Source organism: Aedes albopictus, chromosome 3, assembly GCF_035046485.1.
Source record: "Aedes albopictus strain Foshan chromosome 3, AalbF5, whole genome shotgun sequence".
Lineage (NCBI taxonomy): Eukaryota > Metazoa > Arthropoda > Insecta > Diptera > Culicidae > Aedes > Aedes albopictus.
In genome coordinates this window covers 79,883,970-79,906,934 of record NC_085138.1, presented here as the reverse complement: position 1 = coordinate 79,906,934, position 22,965 = coordinate 79,883,970, and the positions used below count along the sequence as shown (strand labels likewise).

General features: G+C 42.0%; 1 protein-coding gene across 2 annotated transcripts; it reads right to left on the bottom strand.

Moving 5' to 3' along the window:
* Window positions 1–8,703: 8,703 nt before the first annotated feature.
* Window positions 8,704–21,765, bottom strand: LOC109401982 (small G protein signaling modulator 3 homolog). 2 transcript variants are annotated; one of them, XM_029880302.2, is made up of 3 exons: window positions 21,466–21,765; window positions 20,445–21,412; window positions 8,704–10,560 (listed from the first exon to the last, which is right to left on the bottom strand). In XM_029880302.2, the coding sequence occupies exons 1-3, from the start codon at window positions 21,526–21,528 to the stop codon at window positions 9,183–9,185; spliced, it is 2,409 nt and encodes an 802-aa protein (XP_029736162.2). In that variant the 5' UTR covers window positions 21,529–21,765; the 3' UTR covers window positions 8,704–9,182. The 2 variants fall into 2 exon arrangements, with proteins under 2 accessions (XP_029736162.2, XP_019530147.3); XM_019674602.3 differs by having other exon boundaries at window positions 20,445–21,409.
* Window positions 21,766–22,965: the final 1,200 nt, after the last annotated feature.

Genomic DNA, 22,965 nt, shown 5'->3' with positions numbered 1-22,965 from the left:
TCTCGGTAACCAAATGGCCAATCCTAATAAAATTGTATAGGGTTCTACTAGAATGTTGTAGCTTTCATTTGGTGCCAGGATAATCAAAATCGGTTAACAGACGGCCAGAATATTTATTATGATACACTTGGTCAAAAATCTCAAAAGGTTTAGTTGTATAAATCCTAAGTACTCTTCGAAAGATATCTCTGTAACCAAATGTCCAATCAAAATAAAATTTCTGGGCGATCTACTAGGATGCTGTAGCTTTCATTTGGTGCCAAGAGAACCCAAATCGATCGACAAACGGCCAAAATATTTATTATGATACATTTGGTAAAAAATCTTAAAAAATTTAGATGTATGACTCATAAGTACTCTTCGAGAGATATCTCGGTAACCAAACGTCAAATCGAAATTAAAATCAATAGCGTTCTACTAGGATGTACCCAACTAACAATTGCAAGTCACAAACAAGCAAGCTTGCTGAATTGTTGCTTAATAATGGTAATAATAGCTGAACTAAAATTATTCTCAACACATTACTGTTTAAATGATTTTTCAATTGAGAAAGTAGTCAATGTTCGACTTTCCTCATCGGTATCAACAATGATAAATTAAAACCAGGATTAAAACACTTTTCAAAAGTTTAACAAGAAATTTATTCGACAAGCATTGATTTCTTAACAAAAGAGTTTAACAAAACATTTGTCTGCATCTTATTAAGCTGAGGCATCGATAAGCATATGCTTCTGAACAATGTGCTTTTCACTTGTCAAATAAACGCCTTCAGCCCGTCATAGTTTGACTCGGAACTTTATTCGGATAATGGGATAAATCATGGCTAAAACTGTTTAGACAACCAAGTTATTAAAGAATCAATATTTTAAACGAATCACATAACATAGAACAGAGTAGAATTGTGTAGCTTAACATTGAGTGCCAAGAGACGTAATCGACGTAAAAATGAGGTATTTATTATTATTAGACTGTAACAAGATATCATGTACCTTGATTATTATATTTTTTATTTTCCGCAGCAGTTCGATTGTACAAGACGCTTGGATCGATGCATTTGACATTTCAGTACTGTCGTGTTTACTGAATATTGTTCCCACAGTCACCTAAATAACCAAACAGCATTCAGAAATCGACAAATTTCAAGTATCCCTAAACATCCTTATGCACTATTTATTGAACATAATATCAAGATTCCACGATAAAAGCATAAAAAATGGCTTAACGGATCTTCGACTGAGCATGAGTAGATCACCTGAACAGATGTTGTGAATATCATATATTTTTAAAGATCGATATTTAATAATAAAAATAAAAATATATTCATATCGCAATTAGTACGTCTGGAAACAATATCTTGAATAAGGACCAACACTTTTTGACCGCATTCGATCCAAGTTTTCTCACCGTGCGATAAAAATACTGGCAGCGAAATCAGAATGGAAAATACGTGTTTTGGGCTGAACAGCTGTTGAAGTATAAGACGTTGTTCAGTTGATTACCACATGCTGCGCTAATTCACCACTGCTGAACACAAGTTCAGGAGTGATCATTATTAAGTCATGAGAAGATTATGTTTTGCTTTGGGTACTGCACCTCACCATCTCTAGGATGGCGCAGATAGGAAGGCATGCGGCTGGCAATCGACAGGTCTCGAGTTCTAATTCGGATTTAGGTAATTTTATATGTAATTCTTATTTCGTAATAGGTTTTCTCAACATGAGAGCAAATAATTACTCTCGTGAGAGTTCAACATTTTTGCATTTTATTTATTTTCAGTCATTTTTGCCAAAGCTTAACAACAATATTCCTGTACGTTTTAAAACGCTTTGAACAACAAAAAAATAAGTTGGTGCACAACATGATGCTTTATAACTTCTCCAACTTTGTGTGAACAAAACCCGAACATAGGTTGTACGTGAAAATAATTCAAATGTTATTCAACATTATGCTGAATTAATTCGTCATAATGGTGCCTGTTAAATGAGTGATTGTTAGTTAGGTAGTAGCTTTCATTTGCTTCCAAGAGAACTCAAATCGGTTGACAGACGGCTGAGAAACGTGCGTGACTTTTTTTGTAACATACGCACACACACACATACACACACACACACATACACACACACACACATACAGACATTTGCTCAGTTCGTCGAGCTGAGTTCATTGGTATATGAGACTCGGTCCTCCGGGCCTCGGATCGAAAGTCGGTTTTTCGAGCGATATTTATACCCTTCTTATGGGTGTAAGAAGGGTAAAAAGAATTTATTGAAATACTCTTCGTAAGATATCTCAGTAATCAAATGTCGAATCGAAATAAAATTTCAGGGCCTTTTACATGGACTCCAGAGTGCGTCGTAACATCAGACGCCCTCAACGTTTCGCAGATTATATTCTGGATTCCGAGACTTCGTCTCTAAAAGAACAAACGAGATGTATACATGTATAGTGTATAGTATAGTATACATGTATAGTGATGTAGATGCACCACCGCGCGAGACAATGTAGCGCCAATCTACAGTAGCGTGAAACCGAGTAGCACCAAGCTACGGTGAACTCACGTTGGTAAGTAGAGGATATAAACACAGTAACCGTGCTAGTTTGATGGTGTATAAAGCCGCTCCGTAATAAAGTGAATTGAAGAGTAAAACGTTTAGATTTATTACAAATCCGGATCTCCACAAAATGTATTCAAAATTTGTACAGTGCTGCTTCATCAAGGGTATTGTTCAACGGTTTTTTGACAAACCCAATTAAAGTAACCACTTCGGTAAGACAGGGCTGCCCGTTGAGCATGGCGTTGTTTGTGCTTTACATAATTGAGCCCCTCATTCGAATGATGAGCAATATCAGAGGTGTGCTAATCGATAACGTGTTCGTCAAAATTGTAGCTTTTGCAGATGATATCAATATATTTGTTTTAAATGACAGTGAATTCGACACAGTTCTAGAAATAATAAATTACTTCAGTATTTACTAAAAAATTAAATTGAACCTGCAAAAGTCTCAATTTATGAGAATCAACAACTGTGTATCAGGACCACAAAAATTGGTTGAAGTTGATAAATTAAAAATTCTTGGAATAGTTTTTACTATCAGTTTTAAAAATATTGTGAACGAAAACTATGACGACCTAATCCGAAAAATGAAATTTGCTATAAAAAACCATTCTAAGCGCAAGTTAAATTTTTTGCAAAAAGTACAGATCCTAAATTGCTACATACTTTCAAAGATTTGGTATGTCGCACAAATCTTTCCAGCTGAAAACAAACACATAGCTCAAATAAAAACTATTTGTTCGCAATTCATTTTCAATGCCCACATTTTTAAAGTGCAAATGCAGCAACTATATCTATGTTTAGAAAAGGGAGGTTTGGCCTTAATTGACGTAGAATCTAAAATGAAAGCTTTGTTCATAAAGAATTTGATATTTTCAAAAGGTGAACAACCGGTGGATAATTATATGTTGTCACAGAAAACGAATAGATCACTTACGCGTAATACCCGGGAATGGATCAGTTTGGCAGAAGAAAAAAGACAATACGACCGTTCAAATACATGTAGTTTGATTTATAAAAGCCTCATAAATGAGCTAAACATAACTCCAAAAATTGAACTCGAGTTACCAGAGCTAAATTGGGAAATCATCTGGCAAAACATGCAACATAGCTTTTTATCAACCGACGGAAAACATGCTCTTTTCGTTACACTCAATGATCTAGTTCCTTACAAAGATAAATTATTCAGGCATAACATACGTGGTAGGGTAAAAGGGTATAATGCGCCCCACCGGGGCAAAACGCCCCCCTTCATTTTCTAGCGATTCAAGTGCTTTTCGCATGCGTGATCGATTAGAAATCTTGAATATTGAAGAATAATTGCCATCAAGCTGATCCATTAGTTAATTGTTATAGAAAAGCAACAAAAATATCAAAAAGTCTGAAATCGAGGCTTTTGGCGTAATATTTTACCTCTTGTAAACTGACTTCATTGTAAACGAAGGTAACTCTGTTCGCTTGTGTTATTTTGCAACTTTTATGCAGTTAAACACTTGTTAAAAGACCCTCCTAGGATAAGCATGTAGTGGAATTATACCCTGGGACAGATTTATCACGGGGCTGGACGTTTTTCTTTTGGTGGGGCGTATTGCCCCGTTTGTTTTGATAAGGCAAATTTTTGAACGTTTTCGAAAAACGTTTCAAAGCTTCAATAGCCGCCCCTCCAAAGGCATAGTTTGCATGCAACACTTCACTGACTTTAGGAACAACGATTTGCAGTGGACAATAGATGGAATAAGGCACCAGTTTTAGATATATTGCCATTTCTGCTTAGGGGGGGCATATTATACCTGTTTACCCTACTGTTTCGAGTTTATGTGAAACTTGTGGAGTGGTAGATTCTTCAAAACACCGGATAAAAGAGTGTGTATCGTCTAAATGTATTTGGGAATGGGTTAAAAAAGTCATTCAAGACAAAATGAAGATAGGAATTGTTGACCCAGAAGAACTGGTATGTACGAAGATAAACAAAAAATGTAGCAAACAAAAAGCAGGATTGTATCTCTGTGCTGAAGCGATAGCATACAATTTGTCACATTTTGACTCAGGATCGGTGTACCATTTTCAAAGCATAATACGTGATAAACGATGGAATAGTCGACAGTTATTTAAAAAGCATTTTGGAAAGGCTATGAACATTTGTTAATTGTAATACTAGTTATAAGTTTCTTTGTAAACATTGTTTTTGTTAAATAATAAAAAAAAATGCATACTTTCTATAACCCTCACATTATACACCACATTCGGCCCTTCTCTACTTTTAGAGATGCAAATTTTTGTTTAAATCTGATAAAAAAAAATAATCATTTTCCGCATCATCATCATCCTCATCCACATCATCATCCTCATAATCATCAACCTTATCATCATCATCCTCATATAATCATCATCCTTATCATCATTATCCATATTCCTTACTTTGGTTTCTGTTTTGACCAATCCATCGCGTGTAGGTATTTCAAAATGGACATATAAGAGCTGATTTTTAAAGAAAATTATTTTTCTACATTTTTCTGCTAAAATGTATGGTTTTGACTGCTACGATCATTTTATAATGAAAACAGCTAGGAGTTTAAAAAAATAACCCTTGCAGATTTAGATCGCAAGCCAAAAATTCTCACTATGACCAAAATTGATTAAAATAGTGGATGAATCCTTTTTGTCCTTTTTACACCATACTTTCTTAGAGATACGACTGTGATATGTTGATTCGGAGTACCTAATGGCTTCCAGTCAGTTGCAATCAAAACCGGATTTATAAATGACGCTTGGTTTCGATCCATAACCCCCAGTATTAAGTATTTAGTTCGTGGCAAAATTATTTGACTGATATTAAGAGATATTAGACGAAGTGTATCTCAATTATTTTCCTATCGATTTGTTAATCGATATCTTTTGGCAGTTAACAGAAGATACATTATTCCAGAATATGTAAGCATTCCGTACAAGATTCTAGGAAGTGCCAGGCATTTCTGGTAAGTTAAGTGCAAGGTTATACACCACACCGGTCAGACAAAGGCCTGAGTGTCCTCTACTGTACGTAGGAGTCGTCTCCATTCGATTCTGCTCGGTTCATGGCTGTGTGTCTCCAGTTCCGCACTCTGCGAAGGATCCGCAGATCGTCCTCCACTTGATCGACCCACCTAGCTCGCCTGCACCACGTTTTCTTGTACCGGTCGGATGACTCTCGAGAACCATTTAAGTCGGGTTGCTGTCCGACATCCTGATGACGTGACCCGCCCACCGCAGCCTCCAGATTTTCGCGGTGTGGACGATGATTGGTTCTCTCAGCAGCTGATGCAACTCGTGGACCTCGTGGTTCATTCGCCTTTTCTAAGTCCCGTCTTCCATCTGCACTCCGCCGTAGATGGTACGCAGCACCATCCGTTCGAAAATTCCAAGGTCGCGTTGATCCTCTGCACGTAGAGTCCATGGTTCGTGCCCATTCAGGACTACCGGTCCTGAACGTTTTGTAGATGGCTAACTTCGTGCGACGGCGAACTTTATTCGATCGTAGTGCGTGCGTGCGCGGTGATTCCTCCCTGTAGCCCTTTGCCATCATGTACTTTGTCTTCGACACATTAATGACTAATCCGATTCTTGGTAATGACCCAGTGTAGTGCTCTCACCAGTGCTTCTCCACCGTATTTTAGAAGCTCGCTTGGTAGTTGATCTGTTCTAGCGTTTTTTTTTTTGTTTTTCAACCGGCCAACCTCCTCAATCTCTTGGAGGTTAGGGGCCGGAAGTCTTTCGTCCTGCGTACGTACTCCTAGATCTGTTATCACGCCACCTTCGGTGCTTGCAACGTTGCCATTGTGGTGCTCATCGAAATGCTGCCGCCACCTCTCGACAGCCTCACGCTCGCTCGTGAGAAGATTCTCGTGATTGTCTCGGCACATGTCGGCTTGTTGCACAAAACCTCTGCGCGAGCGTTCAGCTTCTCGTAGAACTTCCGTGTGACCTTAGCGCGGTACAGCTCTTCCATCGCTTCGCGATCTCGTTCTTCCTGCTGGCGCTTCTTCATCCGGAAGACTAAGCTCTGCCTGTTCCGCGCCTGTCTGTAACGTGCCTCATTCGCTGTCGTACGGTGTTGCAGCACTCTCGCCCATGCTGCATTCTTCTCGTTTTTCAACTGTTCACATTCGCCGTCGTACCAGTCGTTTCTGTGATTCGGAGTCGCGATGCCTAGTGCTGTAGCCGAGGTACTACCTATGGCGGATCGGATGTCCCTCCAGCCATCTTCAAGTGTAGCTGCGCCAAGCTGCTCTTCCGTTGGTAGGGCCACTGCTAAGTGCTGCGCGTAGTCTTGAGCCACTTCTACGTTACGAAGTTGCTCGATGTTGAGCCGCGGCGTTCGACTTCGACGCGTGGTGATAACTGTCGAAAGTTTTGAGCGCATACATACAGCTACTAAGTAGTGATCCGAATCTATATTCGCACTGCGGTATGTGCGGACATTGGTTATTTTTTATTCTTCAATCACTTAACCTAATTTACAGCTCTATTGTCCACTAGGGCACTGCGTGAGCGATTCCAATTGGAAGCTGTACATACACTTTGTACAGCGCCTAAATGTATTCTATTTTTAATTGTACTACATCGAACTGGTGGCCGTTGCGCTGCTTTCACTTTTTTACCCTATCATGGTAGAATGATGAGCTCGAGGATGTTTATGTGTGGCTGTTGGTTGTTCCTATTTCCAGTCCGATTGGGGGTCCATTATGGGTTGCCGTTCGCCGATGTCCAAGTATCCGGGTTCATTTGAGCCATGGGCTCAGAAGAGGGTCAGTGTCTGCTGCTCTCAGGGGGAAAGAGCAACTGACGAAAGTGCCGGGGCTGAGACATTGGTTATATCCGAGAAGAATTTACCGTCGATTAGAACGTGGTCGATTTGGTTTACTGTTTGGTGGTCGGGTGATCTCCAGGTGGCTTTGTGGATATCTTTGCGGGGGAAGAAGGTGCTTCGGACTACCATACCACGGGAGGCTGCAAAGTTTACGCATTGCTGGCCGTTATCATTCGATACGGCGTGCAGGCTGTTTCGCCCGATTACCGGTCTGTACATTTCCTCCCTTCCTACCTGCGCGTTCATGTCGCCGACAACGATTTTCACGTCACGCGGCGAGCAACCATCGTATGTTTGCTCTAACTGCGCGTAGAACGCTTCTTTCTCGTCATCAGGTCTCCCTTCGTGTGGGCAGTGGACGTTGATGATGCTGTAGTTGAAGAAACGGCCCTTAACTCTTAACATGCACATCCTTGCGTTGATCGGCTGCCACCCGATCACACGTTGTCGCATCTTGCCCAACACTATAAATCCTGTTCCCAGTTCATTGGTGGTGCCACAGCTTTGGTAGAAGGTAGCCGCTCGATGCCCGCTTTTCCACACTTTCTGTCCAGTCCAACAATTTTCCTGCAACGCCACGATGTCGAAGTTGCGAGGATGTAGTTCGTCGTAAATTATCCTGTCACATCCTGCGAAACCTAATGACTTGCAATTCCATGTTCCAAGTTTCCAATCGTAGTCCTTATTTCGTCGCGTGGGTCTTTGCCGATTGTATTTATCGAGTCGTATTTTCTCCTATGTTATTCGCAATGGGGATTTTTACGGGTGGCTTATTAGGCCTACGCCAACACTCCTGTCTCGCCGGAGGGCCATCGTGCCAGTTCTGTTTAACGTCCCAACCAACACTGGGACGACCACGCTGATGAGGCTACCACCTTGGATCTAGCTGGGCGTGGTGCAGCGTTTCTTACTCACTGGCTGGATGCCAGAACAGACGCTGTTTGAGCCGCACCTCCTTGGTGAACAGACGCTCGGATCGTACCTCCTCAATCTAGCTGAAGTCAGAAGGACAACAGTGCCCAGGCTGCACTACCAGCTAAGCACACAACTCTTAGCTGGCGGTCTTTGTCATCGCTTGACCCGTGGAAGCATGAGGTAGGAACTTGTGAGGACCAGAGCTATGTTGGACGCTCTCCTTATCGACTCACCGTTTTGCAGCCCATCATAGGCAGTATAAGGTTCTAAAATTAGCCATTATTACTTGCAAAGATTTCTCATGGGTGCACAAAGAATTTATTAAAGATGTTTTTCCCATTAGTCTCTCATCCTAGTTGCTTTCTCATTAGTCAGTCAAGAGATAAATAAGCCTTTAGTACGTTTATTTTCAGTAATTTTTCATAAGCATTTTAGTTTTGCCATTTACAATTATGTATATCATCATACACGAATATGTTAAGGTAAATATATGTATCGTTACTATATTTTTTTCCCTACGAACTGCACAACAGAAGATTACGTTATTCGATTAAAACAAAATTGTCTACCTTTTTACGTTTGATGATCAACATCAAAAGAAATTTCGGAACTTTGAACATACATTTAAAAAGAATACTGTAGCAGGCAAAGGCTACTTGTTGTTTATGAATGGTACATTATTGAGGAGATACCATAGAAAGGTTTGAGTGGCTTCGGTCAGTGTTACTACAAGGAACAATTAATAAATTAAACTAAATAAATAAAAAATCTCATCTCTAAGAGCAAAAAAAAAAATAAGGTGCTTCGTAGATGAATACACTTTGTTTCGCTAGCTACGCCGGGCGACGGGATGAAGCCACCCCCTTCTAAAGATCCCACGAAAAGAGATGATGCTTGACGAGCATGTCCCGAACTCCGTCCTTGAGCGGCTGGCTCTGGGTGGCTTCCCGCTTGGCCGGCAGTTCCCAGTCCGGGTTCAGGTTGAAGGCAAACTGCGACAGCAGCCGGAGTTCACATTTAATCTGCACCCAGCCGGGTGAATAGATGAAACTCCACGGTTGGTACCACTTGTGCACGATCTCCGAACAACTACAGAGCACTTCCATCCAGAGATGCAGGACCTGCTCGTTCAGGCCTAGGCAGATCAGTGATCGGAGCTTCACGTCCATCTGAGCGTGGGCGGCGTCGTGACTTTGGTTGACCGCTTGGACGCAGCGGTAGAGCAGCTCTTCGGGGGTTAGCACCTTTCCGTCCTCGTCCAGGCGGTAGGTCTTGCAGAGGACCAGACGGGAGTACACCGATTCGAAGTCTTTCTCGACCTCGCGAGTGGCGGCTTCTTCTATAAAAAGCCACGGATGACATGGACCCCCGAGGAAGGACGGGCGCTTCATTCCGTGCTCGAAGACTTGCTTGATAGTTGGTGCTAGCGTTCCTCGGACCAGGTCTGTGACAGTCTCGGAAATAGCATCGTCCCCAGCAGAGCTGTACTGCTTGCTTCGCTCGTCCAGCAGTTCCACGAATTTCGCCGGGAACCAGCCCCGCAGCCCATTCAACTCCCCGACCCAGCAATGTTCATCCTTCTGGCTGATAATCGTTATGATATCATTTTTCCTGAATCCCAACTCATCGTCATCGTGTCGCTCAAAGTCATGCAACGCCTTCGCCCGCCGACTGCGGGTCCTCGACACGTTGATAAAGTTCTCGTGATCCTTGGCATGGCTGTCCATCCCGTAGTCCGCCACCAGTTTGATATGCGCACTCAGCTTCGGTTCGATGGCCAAAAAGTGCCGCGCCACCTTGAGAATCGCCTCCCTCAGATCCACCAGAATCTCCGTCTGCCGTATGTTCTTGTTCTTCAGCTCGTCATCCCCATCATCATTCCCGAACAAAATCATCTGAAGCATCGATTTGGACTTCTTGACCTGCCTCCGTGCCAGATGCTGCTTCGGCAGATTGGAACCCGCCTCCGGATTGCCAACTAGCCCACCCTGATCGGCCATCAGATACGCCAAATGACGTCGGCGGTGCGTTTCGATAACCATGGGGGAAAGCGATCCACCCACCTCCATGGAAATCCGGAACAGATGCTCCACGTCATCGATGTCCCCGGGAATGTCCGACAAGGAGTTGAAAATTTGCGCTGAGTTTTCGAGATTTTTGAGCGCGGGTTCTTTGATTTTCAGCAACCCCAGGGTAAGCTGGAACAGGACGATCGATCCGTCGTAGAAGAACCAGTCCCAGATTCTGAAATTGGATAATGGGAAAATGAAAAAAAAAAATGGATTAGTATTTACTGTTTGACTTGATTACAATTCGAACTGCAATCATAACCGCAAAATGTCGTGTCCTTGAACGATCGGAAAATTAAATGTTTTTAGTTTCCAATCGGAGGCGACTTCTTCCAAAAAAAATCTTTTTTTTTTTCATGCAAAAAATGTATGAAAAAAATCATAACACCGATATGATTTTTTTTTTAATGTCGATCATGTGTCGGACACGACACATGAATAGCGAACACTCAAAAAAAAATTTGGTTGAAATCGGTTGTGGGTTTAGCACTAAATTGAGTTCCGAAAAAACTTCATTGACTTCCGCTGCCTTTCCTATGCGTTAAACATAACGTCGGAAGTAGTGCGATGTACAGTAAATCTGATTTCCTATACAGCGCACTACTTCCGACGTAATGTTTAACGCATAGGAAAGGCAGCGGAAGTCAATGAAGTTTTTTCGGAAACCAATTTAGTGCTAACGCCACAATATATAACCCCTTAAAGACGCACTTGTCTCTTCAGAAGATTCACCAGACACCACGTCTTGTTCGCGCTCAACCCATCGAATTCTGCATCCATTACTTCAAGCCATAGGATAGGTCCCGGTCCTCCCGGCTTAGTGCTTCCTGCAGCGTATCAGTGTCCTTGGATACCTGTGGAATGTATTCCGGCCGTAATTGGAATAAAAATTCAATTTGCCTTGGACTGGGCGCTCCCAGTCTTTGTGCCCAATAGTTACTTCCTTCGAGTGTGACAGGAGCGCAGTGCTGTCCAAGCTCTCGTGCTGTGAAACACCTCCTCGTCCTGGTCCTCGTTCATCCCGTCGTTGATTCTGGGGAGTTTTAAACTTTTGAGGCACTGTATGTAACTTTAAAATCTGCATACTTGCCTGGAAATCGACGCTCCCTCACGCGCTGAGAAAATGCGAGAAGAGCTGTTGGGGACTCTATGACTCTTCTAGCACACTGTCCGCCGACGTCGCCGTTATGTCATTCTCCTTCTCTGAGCTTCTGATATCTACTTCAAAGTCAGCAACGGACAGTTGCTTGTTGACCACCATCTATGATCTCTTGCTGATCAACTCTCGTGAAAACCATCGGTTCGACGGTCGAATCAGTCTCTTCCGATACCGGAACCTCCACTACCTGACGCTCATCCAGTATTACCACATCCTGACTTTCGAAAACTTGATTTTTCTTCGGGTTAAACAACGCCTCGAAAGCATCCTTCTTGGCCTTCAGAAAATAGACGAAGGTCATCCTGCTCGCATTATCGAAAAAGGTTAAGTTGCCCCAGTCGCCGATGCCAAATCTCCAGACCCGTGGCGATGACTTTTTTCTACCGTCGCTTCGTCCTTGACCACACGATTCCCTCGAGAAAGTGACGCAATAGCCCTTCTTGCAGATGCGACACACAGAAAGAAAATTTATTGCGAGGTATAGACACAGAGCACGTTAAAATTTTCTAGACTACAGCGCTCACCTTCCACATCAGCATCCAGCTCGACGTTCCCCGTGGCTACAACCGGTATTTCGGGAGCGTCTGACACAAAGATGGACTGTGACACATGCTTGGCGTCAACAAGAACACCCTCGTCTCTGCACATGTGGTCTCCGGCTCCGGAGTCCAATATCCACTCGTCCAGGGAGTTCCACTTCTTCCACGCCAAGAGTGCCTTCTTTTTCATGCTCCGAAATTTTTCTCGTGCGTGATCGTCGACTTCTTTGAACACTCCGACACGTAGTGACCAAGCTTCTTGCACTTGCAGCACCTCATGACCGACTTGTCTTTCTTCCTGCTCCCTTGCTTCGGACCAGTCGCTATTGCCCGCTTGAACCGCCAGCCCTGGTGCCGGGCTCGATCCTCACGTCCTGGAGAATCTTCGACTTCACCCAGACTGCCGTCCACGTGATACCTGTTGCGTCCATTCCCATGACGCTATGACCATCGGCTCATATCGCTTCGGCAGCCCCATAATGAGGATCAGCGACATCCATTCATCGTTGAGGGGTAAACCGATCTACTGCAGCTTCTGGCTTGTGGTTAAAATATCATCGACGTACTCCTTCACGGAAGAACAGTCTTCAAATTCCAACCGCCAAGGATGATTCGAATTACCTCCGCCAAGGATAATTCTGTGTTTCTGGAGATACACTTTTGTATCTTCAGAATAATTCTTAATTATTAAAAAGAATCATTGTTGCCGGTTCCAAGCCCGGGTAAAGGAGGTGGATATATGTGGTGATGACCGTAGCCACACGAATGCCTAATATACGGTCTAACCCCGAATCAACGGTGTAATACGACCCGTGCCTATGGATGCATTACTGGGGGGTGAAACAAATACTCAGTCGCGAACGGAGCCTGTGGGGTACCAGGGAGAACCCCACACTCACAGTATTCATCCCTTGCTGCGTTAATGCAGGGCTCTGGCGCAGTCGACCTTTACTTCCCGTGCGACTCGTGGGAACAACAATGAGCAACAACAACAAACAAAATAAAACAATAGGTGCCAACTGCCTCTCTCAGCTGGAACAAATAGACACTGACCAGGGGGATTCGCTGGAGCAGCTCGAAGCACAGCTAGATAGTAAATCTCTGGAAAATCTGTCCAGCTGTCCACCAATCAATTTGGACACTCCAAAGAACTCCGAGATGGAAGACGACGACGATCGAGTAAGCGTCACTAGCAAGACATCAAGAGGTTCAACTGTTGCAAAACCGGAACAACCACCGAACCAGTGGACCGTATAAAGCTGAGTGGTGCCGGTAAAAAGCGACTAAAAAACTGCTATGTCAGGGCTATGACAAAGACGAGGCCTATCGCCTTGCCTACAGGCCAAGTGTGCAGTCAGAACCATCGGAAAGGCCTTAGAGATGACCTATCGAGTGGTGAGAAGCCACAACCTAAAAAGACAAAAGGGATATCAACACCCACGGGAAGGCCGCACAAGGACCATTCTCGTAAATCCCTAGCCACATCATCGGTGAACATCCGGCTGCAACGGTACAAAGATCCAAAATTCCAAGACGGAAGGACAGAGGCAGATGCTGTCCAAATGCAACCCGGTACCTCGAAAGTTGCGAAGACAAAAGAAGACGCTGAACGCTCAAAATCCAGGAAACTTAAAGTCCCAGGCAAACAGGCTAAAGCAGGAGTTTGCAGTCAACTCGGGAATACGAAGGTCCCAGATAGAAAAACAGAGGCAGTAGCAGGGCCCAGTCAACGCGGGTAACCGAAAGTCCCAGGCACGAAGCAAAAAGCAAAAACTACTCATACTCTACCCGGGAATATTAAGGTCTCTGGTAAGGTGGCAGTAGCCGTAGCTGAGAGTCTTCAATCAGGGAATCTAAAAGTCCCAGATAGGAAAACTAAGTCCACTACTACTCAAAATCCGCTATATGCGGAGGTTGTGAGTCAAGTACGCATAGGAATAATACCAAAGGACTATCCGACTACAACTCTAGCAACACAACAGCTAATAATGGTACAAGACACCATTATTAACAAAGTAGTGGAGAATCGGGGAACAGGTGTAAAACCGATTTTCAGATGCTGCACCATAAAAACAGGCTTCCTTGTTATCAAATGCCTTGACCAGGCTACAGCGGACTGGTTGAAAAAGGATAACTCCAAGCTTATTGGTATGCAATGGAGTTGAGTTGAAAGCGGTCGACGACAAGAACATTCCTAGATCGGAAATCTTGGTAGCCTACCTGCCGAAAAGCGCCATAAAAAGTATCGAGCAAATTATTGCATTCATCATGTCACTGAATGACTTGGACACGGACTCCTGGAGAGTTCTGCAAAGATCTTCCTCTAACGGGAATGGTGTTCAGCTGGTTCTCACAGTGAACTAGGACACGATGCAGAAATTAACAAGATGGGGATTTCAAATCAACTACTTGTACCACACTGCAAAACTACGTCGGGTCAAGAAAAGCAGGATCGATAAGCAGGACAGTAACACTGACTGTGGAGAGGTTCAGGATATGGCAATGGAAACGGAAGTCGCCAGTATGATACAGGGCAAAGACCTAGGGAACACGCTGCCGGGTCTTCAAGTGGACCAGCAGCAATAAATTCCTGGGCCGAGTCCGGTAAATACTACTGGTGATGGATGTGAAAGTTCGTCTAAAACTGAATACCAAGAAGGAACTGCTAAAACAAACCCGAAAAGGATAACAACCGTGGTGAGAGCAACAGTAGTTCACTGGGAATGCTAAAGAAGGTCCCAGAAATCTCCATAGAATACACCACAAAAGGCACAAAAACTAAGCCGACGATCCGCCAGTCACAAAAAAGCGGATCGTCAACGCAATGACCAACATAAAAATAGTTCAGGCAAACCTTCAGCATGCAAGAGGGGCATCAGGCGTACTTTTGCAAAGGTTTGCCAAAGAAGACCTCGACCTGGCGCTAGAACAGGAACAGTGGGTCAACAATCATAGGGTGATTGCGGCCTCACAACACCAAAATGTAAGTTACTCTATGATAATAGCCATCTTTCTCCAAGGACAGCTATCTTAGTAAATAGTAGAACTAATTTTACTCCCATTACAGAATTTATCAAACGAGACATCGTAGCCATCAGGATGGAGGTGCCAACAGCCAGGGGTAAGTCTATTGTTAATGTAGCATCAGCTTACTTTCCTGGTAATGAAGAAGAAGCTCCAACGTCCTCAATCTGCGAATTGGTCACCAGCTGCAGACAACAAAACCAGCATTGTATTATCTGCTGCGATGCCAACGCTTACCACACCCATACAGTGACATCAACAAACGAGGTGAGTCCCTTTTAGAATATTTTCTGCTAATAACATTGATATATGTAACAGAGGGGACAAACCAACATATGATAACTCAAGGCAACATGAAGTACTAGATTTAACACTTTGTAGCCAAATTCTAACAGATAGAATTGCCTCTTGGGAAGTATCTGACGAGGTATCTCTCTCAGATCATAAACATATTACCTTCTCAATAGAGAGGGGAGATACCGTGAGGGAATTCTATCGAGACCCCAAGAACACCAACTGGGATCTCTACAAGCAAATTCTTGCGACCGAACAACCTCTGCTGGACGAAAAAATAAGAACAGCAGAGCAACTAGAAGAAGCTTGTAAGACGGTCACTTTCAAAATTATACAATCATACTACGAAAGTTGTCCACAAAGGGAAAGGAGTTCAAACAGGAAAGTTCCCTGGTGGAACAACGCTCTACAAAAAATGAGGAAGAAAGTAAGGAAACTCTTCAATAGAGCAAAAGCAACTTCGGATTGGGGCCAATATAGAAAGGCCCTAACCGAATATAGCACTGAAATAAGTGAAGCAAACGGAGACATTGGAGATTCATGTGTGAAAATATTCAATATACTTCAGAAGCGGCCAGGCTTCAAAAAGTCCTTTCTAAGGAACACTCAAATGATCTTAGAAGGCGATCTAACAGGACATTTGGAAATTTTAATGAATGTTACTGTAAATCCAATAGTATTACAAAATGAACACTGGATGGAACCAAAATTCATCTTAGATATACCATATAAAGTTTCCATTGATGATCGGAGCGTATGGGAATCAGGAGGACCAACGGTTCGACCAGGATCTATTGTATTCTATACGGATGGATCGAAAATGAGTGATAGAACTGGGGCTGAAGTATATGGACCCAGGACTAAACTCGTTATTTCAATGGGCAAATGGCCAACGGTCAGGGCCGGATTTACAAATGTGGGGGTCCGGGGCCCTTTGCAAAGAAGATAAATTTTGCCCATATAACATGAAAAAAATTAAATAAATGTTTATCTTTCTTACAAATATGTTAATGAAGCTATTAATGTAGTTGTGGAAGAATCATGAATCTAGAACAATAAGCTGAACTATGAAAAATGTCAATATCCACTGAATTATTTATAACAGACTTGAAATTCAAGCGTGAAAGCAATGATAAAAGATAATTTTATATAAAGTCAATAATTGTTTTCAAGAGTGCATTCGCCGCATTGGATCCCAGATTTAGTCGAAATTCAAGCCAGGGTTCATAGAGAAACTGCAAGAAGAATTTATAGCTGAAATGTTCAAGTTATTTCAAGTAAAATTTGTAGCGCAATCGGTGGTGTCGTTTCTGCGAAATCCAAAGAGTATTTATATTGGCTCTGAAGCAATCTCTGGAGAAGTTGCTGGTAAAGAATGAACACTTAACAAAACTTGTTCTACCACGACTGTTAGGGAAGGTTTCGGCGACCTTCCAAAAGAGTTTTCCACATTACTCTGGTATCAAAGAGAATATTCTAATAAACATTCTAAAAAAATTTTAGAGGAAATTTATAAGTTCCTAATGGAATTTTTGACTCAATTTCCAAAAGAATTTTCTATCGAATTTCTTAAAAAAATTTTAGCGGAAAAGTTTACAGCCAATTTCTCCACAAATTTCTACTGAAATTTTGTCAATCCATTTCGCCAAGAGTTCGCCATGGATTCATACTCATTTCAGTGAGCAAATCTCTCTACTAAAAAAACTCAAACTGGAACTCTTCACATTAATCTGCCTTAAATGCATGCTAGATTTCCTCTAAAAAATGATTCAACAGATTTGTTGTTCTCCGACTTAAGTAAGTCGAAAGCTATCTAAGTAAAATCAAACTCAGGAGTTCCAAAAATACTTCTAAATTTCGAAAAAAAAAATCCTTCGATTCTTTCAAGAATTTTGTAGAAAATTCTTCAAAATGTTTTCAAAAACTGTAGACAGAAAAAAACAAATCTATTTAGCTGCTGATAAAACAAAACAAAAAGCTGTTCATTGGATCACTAATTGGTAATAAATCAATAACTTTTTCCACATGCATCCAATTGTTTTGCGGTCTTCGAAAGAAAGTTTTATAAATGATTTTTCTACAAGAAGCAATGATCGATTTGAATTAAGGAGACAAAGGGCGACCTCTGGGATTTTTTATCTGAAAGTGTAACTTTTCCCATAGTAAATCGTATGAAAACTTTGAACCGCTTGCGCTAAATTATAGTTTCACCGATTGCGCTGAAATTTTGTACAGTTCACATGGGACCTAAATGGAATCTAAAAAGTCGACTGGAGCGAGGATTTATTTTTTCCATACAAGCGAGTCCCATACTAGTGTGTACCCCTACAAGGGAAAAAAAACCGCATCATCATCCGATGCTTTCCGCTGTCCTTGAAGGCGGTCCAAAGGCTGCGCCTGTGCTTCTTTGACTGTTCGGGTAGTTTGGACTAAACTGTAACTATAGCTATTCGGCCGCCGGAACCGGCAGCTTGTGCAGGGCCGTTTGGCGGTAGTCCGTCTTCGATCGGAAATTCATGTGGAGCTGGTGGTGGTGGTGGCAGGAAACCATCTCCAGATCTTATTACGGACATGCTTCGGATAAAATAGGCATGTCGCCCACCGATGAACCGACGTGACAGTGGTGTGTCAAAACTGTCCCAATCTCTTGACAATTTTGATAAAATAGTAAGTTGAAGAAGCGATTCGTCACAGCTATGCAGTGCCGGATTTAGGGGGGGGGGGCAGGGGGGCCAGGGCCCCGGGCCCCCACATTTCAGGGGCCCCCACAAAATTTCACTTCACGAAAAAAAAAATGTGAAGCAAGAAAAAAGTATTGCAATAAATTTATCTTGATTTGATTTTTGTAATTAGAACTTTAAATTACTGTCTACCGGCAAGATGTACGTGATATGTTGTGATTCTTTGGAGAAAGACTACAACTATTTGTCCAGCTATTGATGAAATTTAAAATTTTGCCTCCAAAACTTATTAACATTATTTTTTTGTGCAATTGCTTATGGAAAAATACCGGAAATCCTGAAAAAAAAACTTCGATATAATGCTAGAGGAACTCCAGAACCGCTGAGTCAAAAAGTTCTTGTTAAATTTAAAGTTTTAGAAAATATGTTGATGAATTTTGTATACTACCGTCAATCGCATATCAGTCCCATCTTTGCTGGATTTCCTATGCAAATGGGACAGATATGCGACTCACGGCAGTATAGAGTTCTTGGCAGAATTAAAGGATTTTTTTTATCCCTCTAATACCCAACCCCGCCTGTAGACGGGGTATAGTTTGAGCATTTTTGTAATTTTTGTTTCGCGGAAAATCATTTTTTTTATATTTTTGGCTGATATTTAGGACTGCTTTGTATATCTGAAAATGGTTTTTGGTGTATTTTAAAACGTAAAATCATTAAAAAATTGATGTTTTAGACACCTTCTAGAAGTCATTGTTTATTTTGTATTGAATCGCTACAAATAACATATTTTTAATTTTTCCCAAATCATACTATCCTAGTTTTACAGTTTAAGGGAATCGAATACACTCTAAAATTATTTTCCTCAAAATTACACGGAAAATAAAATTTTATGTGAAAAAAAAAATAAAAATAAAAATATTTTAACAATAATCATAAAATCTCAAAATGTTTTCATCTCAAAAAATCCGTACCCCAAATAAATAGGCTTCCAGGAAAAATATAAAACTGTGGAGATGTGCAAAAATAAAAATTAGAAAAACAAAAACTGAAATTCACGAAATCGAGAATTAAAAAAAAAAAACATCTTCCAAAACATGTTTAAATCGATTTTAGATGACGAAAAATGATGTTTAGATCAAAATTAAAAAAAATTGGGTATTAGAGGGTTAATTTAGAGGACTTTACGACTTATACTCAAATCGGAGAACACCAAAACTGCTGCAACATTGTTTAGAGGAAATCTAGCATGAAATTATGGCAGATTATTTCGAAAAGCTTCAGTCTGATTTTTTTTTGAGTAAAGAGATTTGCTTGCTAAAATAAGGATGAGTTCATGGCAAACTGATAAAATCCACAGATTTCTAGGGAAAATATCAAAATAAATTTGTGGAAAAATTGGCTAAAAATTTCTCCGGGTTTTCCGCTTTTTTTTTTCAACAAAATTTAACAAATAATCTATTAGAAACTAAGTCAGAAACTCCATCAGGAACTTATTATGGATGCCCTCTAAGGTTTCTTCAGCATGTTCTATTATAATTTCCTCTTAGATTTCATAGTTTTGTGGAAAATTCTTGTGCGAGGTCGCCAGAACTTTCCCTAGCAGTCGCGTTAGAACGAGTTTTTGTTGAGTGTTCTTTCTTCATGGTGATCGACCTGCAACTTTTCCAGATATTGCAACAGGGATCCATTAGAAATTCTCTTGGATTTCGCAAAAACGACAACACCGATTGTGCTACAAATTTTGCTTGAAATGTCTTGAAAATTTCAGCTTCTTGCAGTTTGTCTATGAACTCTGGCATGAATTTTCACTAAATCGGGAATGTAATGGCGCGAATACATTTGTGGAAAGCATTTTTTTTACTTTATATAAATTTCTATTCTAGAATATCAAATCTTTTATCATTAAATTTAGTGGATTTCAACATCATTCCTAGCTCTGTCTTTTGTTCTACATTACCCTAACGACATTAATACCTTTCTTCATGACCATATTTGAAAACAAGGTAATTTTTTTTAGATTTTTTCATGTTATATGGGCAAAATATATCCTCTATATTAAGGCCCCCCACAACACTGTGGCCCCGGGCCCCCACATTTGTAAATCCGGCCCTGCAGCTATGAATAGTACTCTAAAGCTTAAATTTGGAGAAAGCTTGCCATGTAATTGTATCAAAAACTTCTCCCGGAAGAAGAGATGCACCTACCCTACAGGTAACCAGCTTGATGTTTCCATACAACTCAATGTCCTTATTAGTATGACGAATTCCTGGAACTTTGGATCAATTACGATCTGTCCCTGGGATACCAAAATAGCCCTTATAATCTTGTTACCTTAATGAAAATCTAGTAGTCAACTCACCTCAACAGGATCTTCATGTGCACCACGCTCGCAAACAGCGTCAGAAACCAATGCAGCGTAATCAACGACAGTTCGATGTCGTGGCTTTTGAGCGTTTCGTCCACCGCGCTCAGATAGTTCCCAATCAGCGTCTGCATCACCCGCTGGTCCGCCTGAATTCCCAGCAGGGTCGACGAATAATATGAAGCCGGCAGCAGATCCTCAACGATCGTGGCCATCATCCAGAAGGCATCTTCTTCCTCCAGCAGCAATAGCAGAGAGGCGGCAATCACCCCCGTTCCCTGGCAGTAGCCAATGTCCGGATAGAGCCAAGCGATTCCCCGCAAAATCCGGCGCAATCGAGGAACTCCGGTGCTACTCAGCGAACTGAAACAAGCATTGGTCGGCATGATCCGAAGCAGATCCTTCTCGATCTGTTTCGACGTCATCAAAGCATCATTCTCCGAAGCCTTCACAATGTCCTGGTAGGACGTTTCCGATTTGAGCTTCTTCTGCAGCGCTCCCGAAAGCCTCATCCACATCTGTGGACGCAAAGAATGAGGAATTCCCGCCCGGACCATGTTCCTCAGCTTCTCCGTCCGTGGCAGCACCACTTCCACGTTGTCCCAGGTCAGCTCAGTGGCCTCCTTGTTGTGGGAGAACTCCAAATGGGCAATCCACTGCAGCCGCTGCGCCGGATCCTCCATAAACGGAATGCTCAGTAGCTTATTCGAACTCTGCTCCGGACCATCTTCTTCCTCTACGCGAAACCCAAACTCGTCGAACCTATAATCCGGCTGGTGGTTCGGCGGTTCATCCGGATCAGGCTGCCCTAGCTTGGCCAGAATATCCTGGGGCCACATGGACGGAGTCAATGCCGAGAAAGGTCCACCCGCCGTCGGACGCAAACCATCTCCGATATGCAGCTCTTCCGTGAGTTCTACCAGTTCGCCATCGTCCTCCGAGTTGGCCGATTCCAGCTTTTTCTGCTAAGGAAAAAAAAACTCATTATCATTCACAGAACCCACACACGAAAGCTTACCATATGCTCATCCTTGCCCACGTATCCTTCGTGATCTCGATTCCCAAACAAAGATTTGGCCATTTATTGGGGGAGGGAAACGCTCTTTAGGCAATGTACTTTGCGCACCCGTACGCGAATCGTTACCCTCAACACTGAACAAACGGTAATTTATTGATTAAACACCGATGCACACTGGTGGCTGATATACGGAGAAAATTAGATCTTCGCTGAAAATTTTTGGGATGTAAACATCACTCAGCAGCGCTCTGTGAAAGTTTTGGATGGATGGAAGAAGAAAAATCGTCCGACGCTTTGACAGCGTCGTCGGAGTTTGACACGCGTAAATAAAGCACCCGGCGCTGAAAAAGCGCTTAAGTTGCTAGTACACATTGAGTTGTCCAAAAAATGTCTCACGAAACCTAATGTAAGCCTACCCGCATAGAAAATTACAATTTGTCTTATTCTCAATACAGTCTGGATTCGCTGGTTGGGTCACGACCGCGCCCCGATTAGCGAATCGTGTTCGTTCGTTGGGGCAACTGACAACTGATCCAAATGCTTTAGACACACGCAACTGACGAGAAATACGTCACGAAACACTCGCATACTTACACAAACGTTCTGTATATAGGAGTTGCGATGCGACGGGGGTCAGACGTCAAACTCGTTTTGACAGCGATTTTGACATTGACAGTGCTTTTTAGTTGGGTTTTGCCCCAACCAGTGAACATTCAACCATCGAGACAACCCATCTAACGAGCCTCCAACGAACGAATCGGCACTGTACTATAAATTTCTTCTATGATTTGAGGTTAGTACCCCGAGCAGGAATAAATAACTGCCACATAACTGGAACATACCAAAGTCAGGTATCATACCAAGACAAGGTATTGGTCGGTTGTCCAGGTATTGAAAATAACTTATTTTGGTATTTTGTAGGTATTGATACAATACACTCAGCCAAAAAACCTTAAGATTTCCATAAGGCCCAACTTATGAAATGGCCTTTAAATAATTTATAATGATTCGGATGAATTTCATAAGGTCACTCTATGACGTAAAATCGTCTCACAGCTTGGCTTTTATTCATGTTTAGCAACATGGTATACTCAAGCGTCGGTAGCCGCGTGGATAAAACACGGGCTCGGTGATCCCGACGTTCATGGATCGAATCCAGTCTGCATCATTTTAAGATTTATTTGTTTTTTTCATAAGTCTATCTTATGAAATTTGTCATAGCAAGCACGATCGATTTTCATAAGGTATTCTTATGACATCCATAAGAATTAGTTATAGCAAATTTTCATAAGGTATTTCGATGAATTTCGCTAGTTTTTTTCGCTGAGTGTACCTCATCGAGTTATTGGTTTGTTGTTGAGGACTGCTTGAGGTATTATTCAATTATGGGAAAATCACTATTTGTATGGAAAAATCGCCGATTATTATTTAGGTATTGCCATACCTGATGTCATTATTTACGTGTTATGCACAGAATACGCACCAGTTATTATTTTAGGT

What these genes read in the sequence shown, in the direction of transcription:
- LOC109401982 (XM_029880302.2), bottom strand. Translation starts at nt 21,528, where the DNA reads ATGGCCAAATCTTTGTTTGGGAATCGAGATCACGAAGGATACGTGGGC. An exon ending in TGGGCAAGGATGAGCATATG is followed by an intron (nt 21,413 to 21,465) that starts GTAAGCTTTCGT and finishes TTTTTTCCTTAG; the next exon opens with CAGAAAAAGCTGGAATCGGC. An exon ending in CACATGAAGATCCTGTTGAG is followed by an intron (nt 10,561 to 20,444) that starts GTGAGTTGACTA and finishes ATCCAATTTCAG; the next exon opens with AATCTGGGACTGGTTCTTCT.